This window comes from Microtus ochrogaster, chromosome 24 (assembly GCF_000317375.1).
Source record: "Microtus ochrogaster isolate Prairie Vole_2 chromosome 24, MicOch1.0, whole genome shotgun sequence".
NCBI lineage: Eukaryota > Metazoa > Chordata > Mammalia > Rodentia > Cricetidae > Microtus > Microtus ochrogaster.
Genome location: NC_022024.1, coordinates 19,042,445 through 19,054,123, shown reverse-complemented (window position 1 = coordinate 19,054,123; position 11,679 = coordinate 19,042,445). Strand labels below are relative to the sequence as shown.

The following is an 11,679-nucleotide window of genomic DNA, read 5'->3' as shown; positions in this document are numbered from 1 at the left end:
CATGATATTTGGCATGCAGTATCACTTCCGGATGACATGGTTACTAAATGAAAAATCATAGTACAAGGCATAGACTTCTCTCTTTCGGGTCTTCATAACAGAGGGCCCAAAGGTCTGCAAAACAGCACAAGTTGTCATCATTATCCTCGGTTGCCTATCATAACTACAAAACATGGCTGAAGACATCACACTCTTTGATACAGTACATAGAGAATTCAATCTCAAGGCAAAGGGGAATTTCCTCCCCACTGACTGGCTTCTATGCTTTGGGAATGTGCTCTGCAGGCTTTTGGGAATCAAAGACAGGATGTTCTTATCCAGTGCTGGAACCTATTTACTGCAATTCTGCCCTAACCTAATCTAACCCTAATAACTGGCAAGTCATTTAACTACTGTTTTCTAATTGAATTTGAAGTCTTCTCTACTGAAGGTAATCTCATGTCTTGTAATATAATTCTGTTAAAAAAAATCATGGCTATGGAGGTCATAAGTCTTAGTATAGGACCTATTCTATTTTTTAAAATAGTTATACTGTCAAATTACCCTCTAAAAATGGATGATAGAACTGGATTGTTCTCAGTGGTCGGTGAAGCTCCTTTTACCATGGGCAGCAGTTAATGGAGAGATTCACAATTGGTCAAAGTGCTGAGAAAAGAAATTCCGTGCTTACTCATTACTTGGCCATCTATACTGACTCATTTACCATTTATGGCCAGAGGGAAGAAAAGACTGAGGGTGCATGCTGTCTGGTGGACACAACATGGCTATCAGAACTATGATCTAATAATGGCAAATGTTACTTGCACAAGACCTATACAAGATCAATATTACAAAAATGCTGGAATAGATGGAGTAGCTTGTTTCCAGCCCCCACTCCTTACTATTGACAGTAGATAGCTGCTGTAGGAGTAATAGTCATTCTATACTGAGGATATGACCACAAGGAAGTTTTCATTAAAGGTCTCACTGCCTTTCACATACAACTAGAACTGATCAAACTTTTCAGATTAGGAAAAGGATAAAAGGACTTTAAATTCGGAAGAGGGCTTTTTAGGAGACATTTTAGGAGAAGATGAACTGGAGAAATGAAAAATAAAATGATAATATTTTGTGTAGATATATTAAATTCATGAAAAGAAAGAAAAAATTAGTAAGAAGTTGGAGGGGATACTATTTTCCAGAGTGGAGCTATTGCTTGTTGGGAGCACCAAGGTCCTACCATCCACAGAACACTTGGGAAACCTGGAATGTTAAGCAATCTATGTTGACTTTTCAAAGAAAAAGATCTATAATCCAGACTTCATCCAGAAGCCTGCAAATAGAAGGTGATTAACAGCCCAGTTATCTGCATTATATGAAGGGGACAGCTTTATCAAGCAGGGCCAGAGGTGTCTAATAGGCTACGAGACATTTGCATTATCTGTATGTCCAGGAACTCCCCTAAGCTTCCACAGCCAGGATGAGAAATATTTAAAAGTGTAGATGTCCCTTGTATTGTCTGTTTAATCAGGTGTTTCCACAAGCTCCATGGCCACAATTAGAGGTAGTTAAAAACCAAATGCTTCTATGCTATTTTTATGGCTAAAACCATGCCAGGTTCTTCCCTCTGTCCTTAAGATAACACAGATGGCCTAAGTCTAGAACTCATCTTCTTGGAAGAAGTGGCTTGTACTTTGAGTGGAGTTTTGATGCAATTATGTCTTCTTGTGCAGGGGGGATTTTTTTATTACACCAGGAAACTTTTATTCCAGATTGTACTGAGCTTAAATATGCTTACACTGAACTGCTGGGGGTCGGACTCTGAAAAGTTGAACCAGCCTGCCTAAGTTTTGCTGAGTGGGGTTTCCTTCTTGCCTGTAGTGGTTTGTTTCTATGCCTGCAGTAGAGCTAGTATGGACTTCCATACTTACAAGAGTTTTCTTTTGGACATGACACCATGAGTTCAGAATAGCAGTGGCCACCTGTAAATTATCTATACAATTGATGGCCCATGGGCATTTTATCATGTAATGAGGGGGGCTTATGAGGCTTCATTGCTTCTGAAAAGGGAAGCAATTAGTTGCTTCTGAAAAGGGAAGCAGTCATATTCTAAAGTATCGTGACCACTGGTGAGTTGCCCTATTTGAAGTAAGTATATACTCCTGCATTCAGCCTTATAGAAACAAAGTGGCCTGTCAGTAAACAAAAAGGTCAAATGTAGAAGGTGACAAAGGAGGCATTTGGAAGAAGGGGTTTAGTGAATAAGAGCATAGGAGAAGAGGGTAATAGTGAGTAAAATAACATATATTTCTAGATGTGTAATACAATGCGTAGTAAAAGAAAAACTTAAAATGTTCATTTGTGCACACACAAAGAGAAGAGGGGCAGGTAGGAATGTTCAATGTTCAGAACTGAAGGAACCTGTTGGAGGAGGGGCCTGCTTTTTCTTCCTGGCTGACTGGCCAGCTTAGAGCCAAAATAGTTACACAGAAACTGTACTAATTAAATCACTGCTTGTCCCATTAGCTCTAGCTTCTTATTGGCTAACTCTTACATCTTAATTTAACCAACTTCTAATAATCTGTGTATCACCATGAGGTCATGGCCTACCAGCATGTCTATCTCCAGTGGCTGCTCCATAGCGTCTTTCTGACTCTGCCTTCCTCCTCCTATGGTATAGGCCAAGCCAGTTCTTTATTCTTTAACCAATAAAAGCAGGACATAGACAGAAGGACCTCCCACACCAGTAACTTATACATATTTGCCCTGAGATCCATTCCTCTGGCATGGCAGTTCTCAAGTTTTTGCCTGAATCAAACTCATCATAGAGCTTGCCAGTCAGCACACCTGGGGAAGAAGCCAAGGGAGCACACACGAATAAGCTTCTGAGTAATACAGGTGCTTTCTTCTGACTTGGAGATGAGATCATACATGATCAAGATTGGAAAAGAAAGCTCAAGGAACATAAGGTTTTGAGAAAGTTGGGTAAGAGGAAATGAATCAAAGCTGTGAACTAAAGTAGTAAATACAGGTTAGGAACAAAACATAGGAAATGAAATAACTGGATGGATTAAATATTGAGAAGGAACACCGGACTAATTGTGAGAGAATACAATTGATTGTCAGAAGCCCAGATTGAAAGATTGCTTATTAGAAATATCAACAGAATGATAAACTAGATGGTAGTAAATTTGTGGCAGAAATGGCCAAGGAAGTGAAGGAAGCTATCTTAAGTTGGGTACATTTTGTCTGTGGCAGCCAGGAGGCGCATCCACCTGCAAATGTTGAAAAAGAGATGAGATAGTGCCAGTCATTTGTTAAAGGTGTTTTTTATAAGGCTAGATATACAAGGGAAGAGATGAAAAGTTGTGAGATATATACATTTACATATATATACATATATATTTGCTAAATGTAATGTTAAATACACCTATTTGTAAAGATTCTTCTTTCTCCCCGCTGAGACCTTCGTTGCCTCAAATCTTCTTCACCTAGTTTCAGTTCTTCAGATGCTTAGCACATATTAGTGTTGTTTTCCAAGTCACTATGCAGCATCCCAACAAGCCCTTCTAATTCTTTATTCACACACCCTTGAGCTGATGCAAAAGCCCATAGCCATTGACATGCACTGTCTCTCGATTCAGCATTTAAATCTGTTCACTTATTCGTTAGCTGCATGATCTTTCTTGAGTCATTCAACACTAAAAGTCCCAGACTGACCATCTTGGAAAGTGAATTGAGACCAGGCTTACCTCGTTGCTGTTTAATGAAACAGTGGACAATGCCAGGAGGAGTCTGAGTATAGTAAATGCCCCGTCAATGTTAATTACTGCTGCCCAACAGTTTCTGTGGGAACCTTATATGCATTCCAAGACAAAATACAACTCTGAATTACTGTCACCCTATACAGTTTACTACTACTACTGCTGTGTTTTAACCTTTCACCTCTCAGAATCCCTTCATCTGTTGCTCTGTGCATTGGCTCTGCCTTAGATTTAAAAAACAAAACTTTAAGACAGAAGTGTATCACAGACTGAATTCCATATTTCAGGTGTGGTGTGGTTTGTTATGCTGGTTAAGTAAAGTGTGTTTGGTAACTGACTTTTCTTTGATATTGTGAGTTTCCCACGACACTCTGAATGCTATAAAAGCTTTGACTTCATTTATTTACCATTATCTTTCTCCTATGATCAGCATATCACCTCACCCACATTTTATACTCAGTAATTCCTTATGGAAGGAGTTAACTATAAAATTGGAAGAAAATGCAGATTTGAGATGAACCACGCTCAAAGTAAAAGAAAAAAAATCTTATTTTTTTTTTTAGAACTTTGGGCAACATTATTTTGCCTCTCCAGGTGATATTTATAAAATTGGTTTGTGCGTTTTCCATTTCTCTGCCCTCTACCTCCAAAAATTTACCCTGTAATTTTGCCAACAAAACACTAACAGCTTAAGCCTCATTAAGAAATTCAACTTTATTAATTGGATGTTTGCCTTAAGGAGCCTATACATTTTCTTTTTAGTGAAAGATTGTTTCTATTAAACATGTGAAAACTGAAGAATTCCCTAAAAGAAAGATATTTGTCTTCTCTTACCCATTCCTTCCGCTGTGAACTTACAAAAAATACTACAGAAAAGTAAACATCATTGATGTTTAACAACTCTGAAGTACTTCCTTATGCTAGGCACCCTTACTAGTGCCCCAAACATTGATTCATTCATTGTAAAATGTTATAGGTATCATGTCCATAGCCAATGTTTTCATCTGGAGAAAATGTATTGCATTGTGTGTTATCTAGGTTTTTTTGTTTTGTTTTCATTTCATCCCTTCATATGAGCTAAAAACCTTGGTATGTTTAGAAATATAATGCCTCAATATGACATCCCACAGCTGAGGGCTAGTCCCTTAAGTGGCTGTCTCATTAGTGATATATGATAGAATCCAAAGGCAACTAAGCTTGAGGTTATAACACTGCTTTCAACAGCTTTTTCCTGCATTCGCCAGCTGTGGGATCTTGGGTACGTAATTCATTATTTTGTTCATTTCTTGAATTTTATGAAGACACATTGGGCAAACACTATTGCCCCGTGCTATGATTTCCAAGTAATGCGTTTTTATAAAAATAAGAAATGTTTTACCACACATACGGCGAGCTTCAGAGATTTTGTCAGAATGATATCACAGGCTTTATTCATTTGCTCAGTCGTTCTGCATTCACTAAATGCTTACTGAGTTCTACTGTGTGGTAATCTCGCTGGAGGCTACAGGGTGGCATTCATCGTTTGCTGGACATTGGCAATCAGCACTATTCTTGTATTTTATTCTTTTATATTCAAGCGTTACATAACTTTCTGCTACTCTCAGTCCCAGTTATTTACTTTTCTCCTGGATCTGCAAAATTATTCAGGCCTCTATTAATTGCCCCTTCATTATACACGTTTCTGTAACTTCTTTGAGTTTCATGTTTCTTACCCTAAGTGAAACCTTGGCTGATTTAAACAAGTTCATTTTGGTAGTTTGGTAGTTAATCTTGTACTTTGGTTAAGTAAAGTGAGTCAATGAATGAACTAAAAAGATGCTTGAGGATTGTGCACTTTGAACAGAATAAGAAATACATGCAAAGGTCCTGGTATAGAAGTAATGTTTGCATTGGTTATTAATTAGTACACTAGTGAAAACTAACATGATTTGAATAGCACAAGAGGCAGGGAGCATCACAAAAGATGATACTAGAGAAAGTGTCTGAATTGAAACTACATAGAGAAAGGCAGAGCATACTAAAAAAGCTGAGTTTTATTCTAAGATTTTTGAAAAACCTTATGTTGGTTTGGGGTAAAAATTTAGTTAATCAAATTTGAACTCAAAATAGAGAATGTAAGATGAAATGGAAGATAAGAACAGATTTATAAGTAACAATTGGATTGGTGCTTACTTAGATACTGTTCAATTATCCCAAGAGATTCGATACTAGGGGTAGTGAGAGGTAGCTAAGTTAAACTTCTTCTGTTAAGACATTTGTGGTAGGATTGGATGATAGATTTGAACTTAAGCAGCTAGTGGTGTCTCTAGTCATTGAATCAGGTACACCAGTTTGGAGAAGTGGGGGTGAAAACTTGATTGGATGTTTCATCAACTTAATAGAGCTTGAATAGCTAACCACAGAGATATTCAAATATAAATTGATCAGACTGTACGAACATCAGAGGATAAGCAGAGGCTGAAAGTAGAATTCGGAATGTCTTGGGACTGGAGAGATGACTCAGGAACTAAGAGTGATTGTTGCTCTTCAGCAGGGACAGAGTTCAGTTCCCAGCACCTACTCATGTTGAAAGGCTCATGATCATCTCTAACACCAGGTCCAAGAGAGTTGAAGTGTTCTTTTGACATCAGTGGTCATCTGCATATATGCAAACACACAGAGAGACCCACACATACACACGGTAATAATAAAACAAATAGGATAATAAACTTGAAAAAGTATCTCATTAGCATGAGTAACATTTAGAATCATACTACTAAATAAAATTATATAAAGAATGAAAGGCAATGAAATTCAACAGGGAAAATATAAGAGTTTCAAGGATGGAGCCCTTAATCATGCCAATATAACTTAATGATCAAGAAGATGGCTGAAAGAATGTTGACCATTTAATTTAAAAAATAATATGTCATTGGGAACTTTGATGGAAGGTGTTGAATAATGTACTGCAAATGCTGTCAACAGGAAAGGGGACAGAGGTGTAATTTGAAAGAATTCTTTACAAAACAAGAAATATTCCATTGTGATATTGCCTTAAGTATTATTATGAAGTAATATCCAAGAGTAAGTATGTGATAAGACACACTTATTTTACTATTTAGGTAAACTCCACTGCTGTCAATAGGTTTTAGAAGGGATGCTTAAAGCTCTCTAATATACTCCATATTTAAAATATGATGCCATTTCCCCAAAATCCCTGCTATGTAGTATGATACGCTATAATACTATATATGGTATGCTATGGTACCAAATTATAAATATGCCTACATTAGTTTACTACTTTCCACAACAATATACAACATCTTGCATAACATGGCTCATACAGAATACTTTTTCAGACAATGTTGGGAGCTGGATCTCTGACATCAGTGTGATACCAGCGTAGGTTTCCTCTGCGGCGTCACCCCTTAGCTTTCAAGTAGACACTGTTCAGTGTCTTTCTGTAGACCCACTTCCAGTATTCCTCTATCCTCATCTCTTTCTCATTGAGGAGGATATCAGATTATTCTCTTGAATCACTATATGAAAAATTTATGTGCAATTATTTTTAGATATTTAGGAGGTAGGGATTGGTGATTTCAGCATATAATTTTAGGATTAAAACTTTATCCTATCACACCCCTAAATCTGATTATTTACACTGTTTATTAATGGAAATATTTATTACCATGCTTTAAGTATTTTTATGCTATATGAAGTGACTTGTGAGAAAATAAAACTTTATGTTCAATTAAAAACTGCTACCGGGGCTGGAAAGATGGCTCAGTGGTTAAGAGTACTGACTGCTCTTCCAGAGAACCTGAGTTCAATTCCCAGCAACCACATGGTGGCTCACAACCATCTGTAATGAGATCTGGTGCCCTCTTCTGGCATGCAGGCATACATGGAGGCAGAATGTTGTATACATAATAAATAAATCTTAAAAAAAAACTGCTATCATTTATGAAAGTAATCGGGGTTATGTGATTTGGGTGAAAATAAATTCAATAGGTTATTTGTGCTGGATAGTTTTGTGTGAACTTGACGTTAGCTAAATTCATCCGAGAGGAGGGAATTATAGGTAAGAAATTGCCTCCAAAATGCTGGGTTTTAGGCACTTGCTTAATTAGTGATTGATAGAGGAGAGCCTGACCCATTGTGTATGTTACCATCCCTGGGCTGGTTTCCTTGGTTTCTTTAATAAAGCAGGCTGAGCAAACCATGGGCGAGGCAAGCTAGTAAGCAACACCTCTCTATGGTCTCCTGTATCAGTGCCTGTTCTCCTGTTTGAATTCCCATCTTGATTTCCTTCAACGATTAACAGTAATACCAGATTTAAGCCAAATAAACCCTTTCCTCCCTAAGTTACTTTGGTCATGGCATTTCATCATAACAATAACAGACCTAATTAAGACATTATTCATAATTTTAATTTCTTCCTTTGCATTGCCTTCGGTATGAGATTATTTTTACTTATGCATCTCTTTCCTATGATTGAATATTTCCAGATATAATTTCTTTTTATTTCTTTAAACAACATTTTCTCATTTTTTGTATCAATCCCAGTTCCCACTCCTTCTCTTTCTCTGGCTTCCCCCACCATCCCCCACTCCACCTCCCCATCTACTGCTTGAGACATTAAGGCTTCTCATGGGGAGTCAACAAAGTCTAGTAGGACTTTGATCACTTTGAGGCTGGACTAATCCCCAAATTCTGTGTTGCCTGAGTTATATGTTGCAATGTGGAAACAATTCCATGGAGTCTTTAACATAACAGAAAAAAATAAAGTCATAAATCAACATATTTGTAAAACATTGTAAAGACAATGTGTAAAACATTGGCGGAAACATCAGATAATCAGGTTACAGCAAGGTGGGGGACAGGGTCTGCCTTCGATATTATGTGACAGTAACTCAAACCTAAGGGTCAATTAAGTCAATATATTTCAAAGATTTTATCTATTTGTTAGGGTGCCGGTGTCAATTATGGCTAGTAGCAGGATACCTTTGAGCAAACGTGTGTGTGTGTGTGTGTGTGTGTGTGTGTGTTTGTGTGTGTGTGTAAGAGAAAGAGAGAGAAAAAGAGAGAGAGAAAAAAAAGGAGATTACGATCATGTGAGATTTTATTTTAAAATCTGCCACTCCAGTTTATTCTGAAAAGTTATGAGATTGATATCAATTACATCAAGCCCTAGAACTCATTTCTAAAAATCGCTGCCTCTGAAACTCATGATAGCATCTTTCATTTCTGCACTCATAATAACTTTGACAAGTAGAATCATTTCTGATGCGTTATCTTCTGTTAATGTTAATTCAACATTAAGAATTAATCTTTTTGCAAGAACACCAAAGCTACCCATATCGCCTAGCATTTTATGCATGCATTACAGAGTGAACCATAGACAATTTAAAAGTTTTGTGGATACAGTACCATGGTGAAGTAATGTTCTGAAGAATAATACATTGATTGAGGTTATTTCCTTCTCTGTGTTGGATACCCTTTAGCTCTTTAAGACAAAGCATCTGTCTTCCTGTCTACAGCCATTTTCTTTTCCTATTCCTACAGCATTCACCCACTTACCTTTATTTTTCCTTTTACACATTATGAAAAGTTAGAGAAAATAATTAACTATTTATATGTAGTCTATTTAATAATTTTGTGGAATCCAATATCATCAGGAAACAAAAATAACTGTAGCATCCAAGCTTTTCTGCCAATGACAATACACTGTGGGCCTGGATATTGCTATTTTGTAGTATTTAAAATAATCCCCTTTCCCTTTTTCAGGACATCGAATCACTAACAGGAGGGCTGGCTGGTTCTAAAGGGGCGGATCCACCGGTAAGTTAGACCATCATTAGATGTAAGAATTTCATTTCATAAAGAGTTACTGTTTGCTACATGTCATATATTGAGGCTTGTTGAAAAAGTGTAACGTTGATTTTCGGAATGATCAGGTGGCTTGAAATGGTAATTTCTCAAATAATTAATCTATGTTCAAACTGGTGACACAGAAATAAAGAATTAGGGTGTGGCTTACTGGTTAACACCTGCCTAGCATACACGATACCCTAGGTTCAATTCACTTTGTAAAAGAAGAAAAATAGTAATTTTTTTGAAATCAAGAATAATTTCTATTCTAATAATAGGCTGCAATTGAGAATTAATAATTCTAAAGCTGAGTATTGGAACTGAGTTTTATAGTATTTGATTTTACACAGGAAAACTACAGCATGCTATGCTCTGTACTTATTCTCTATAATGCTGTTTCTTTCCTACTCAACTCGAAAGTATTTTGGACAGCTAAGGAACAAGTTCTCAAGTTATTAGAGCTATAATTTTTTTTTGGTTTTTCGAGACATAATAATTTTTATTTTTCCATTTCAGTGGTGTGTAGCATGTATGTGTGTGCCCAGATATTTGAATGTATGTAGGTTCAGGGTAGGGATCACCTGCACATGTGTGCATGTGTCTGCAGAGGCCCACAATGAATTTTAGGAGCAACCCTCAACTGCTCTTTGATCTTTTCCATGAGGTAGGGTATGGTCTCTTATGAAAAGCCAAAAATCATTTCTTATTAGCTAGCTTGCTCTGGTCCCTGTGTCCTTCGTTTAAATATAGAATTACAGGCGGCCACAGTGCCTGCCAGACATTTTTATAAGTTCTAGGGACCTAAACTGTGTTCTGAATGTTTGAGGGGCAAGTGCTTAACCACTGAACAATTTCCTAAGATTGAAAGGATAAAGTTTAAGTGGTAAGAGGTATTGGAACATCAAAGTTTTCATGGAGCAACTGACTCCAGATGGTTTCCTTGTCACTTCAGGATTGAGAAACAAAATTCAGGGTATATAAATTAAATAATAAGTAATATCCAATTTATGTTAGCAAATGGTCCATTGGTGGATTTTTATCACTCTTTGCTTTATCTAAATGTGGCGAGATTTCATGAGAAGCATGCATGTGCTGGCTACTTTGAGGTCAACATCATACAAGCTAGAGTCATTTGAAAGAAGGGGAAATAAATTGAGAAAGTGTCTCTGTAAGGTTGGTCTCTAGGGTATATTTTTATTTAGTGACTGATGAGAAGGGCCCAGCTCATTGTGGCTGGTGCCGTCCCTGGGCTGGAGTTTGCCTTCCGCATCAGATTTCCAGGTTTCCTAGTCTCTCTGGGGCTGTGGATTGTAGCATAGCTTTCCTTTACTTTACAGATAATATCCATTTAAAAGAGAGTACATACTATGTTTGCCTTTCATGATCTGGGTTACTCACTCAGGATGATGATTTTTCTAGTTCCATCATTTCCCTTCGAATTTTCTGATGTCACTGCTTTATTTTTTTTTTATTTTTTTATTTTTTTTGCTTTTTCGAGACAGGGTTTCTCTGTGGTTTTGGAGCCTGTCCTGGAACTAGCTCTGTAGACCAGGATGGTCTCGAACTCACAGAGATCCGCCTGCCTCTGCCTCCCGAGTGCTGGGATTAAAGGCGTACGCCACCACCGCCCGGCTTGATGTCACTGTTTTAAACAGCTGAGTAATACTCCATTGTGTAGATATGCCACATTTTAAGAATATTTTAAAATAGAGAATCAAACAATGCTGCTGTTGAGAATAGTGCTTCAGCTCTACATTGTATATTTATCCTAGAATAATAACTCTTCTCTTACCGAGAAAAGTGTTGTCTGTGAAATAATAACTTAAATTTGTCTTCAAAATTTTCTGAAAGGATGTTCTACATTCAACATATGAGTCCAACTCATAAAATTTAGAGCACAGATTAATAGGCTGCATAAAAAGTTATTATATATTCAGATAGAAAAATTAATAAAGCAAACTGGATAATTGCTAACCAAAGAGCAATATATAATAGCTAAATAGTGCTCATATGTTTGTTTCGCAGTGTTGGGAGAAAAAAAAAAAACACAGTCTTGCTTGCATATGCTAAGCTTGTCTTTACCACC

At 37.1% G+C, this 11,679-nt stretch overlaps 1 protein-coding gene across 8 annotated transcripts in view; it reads left to right on the top strand.

Moving 5' to 3' along the window:
- Ppfia2 (PTPRF interacting protein alpha 2) overlaps positions 1-11,679 on the top strand; it is a 341,255-nt gene that overhangs the window by 57,348 nt on the left and 272,228 nt on the right. For all 8 annotated transcript variants that reach the window (XM_026784468.1, XM_026784460.1, XM_026784459.1 and 5 more), the window contains exon 3: positions 9,510-9,563. In XM_026784468.1, coding sequence (XP_026640269.1) covers positions 9,510-9,563 — 54 coding nt within the window. The remainder of the gene's footprint in view (positions 1-9,509; positions 9,564-11,679) is intronic.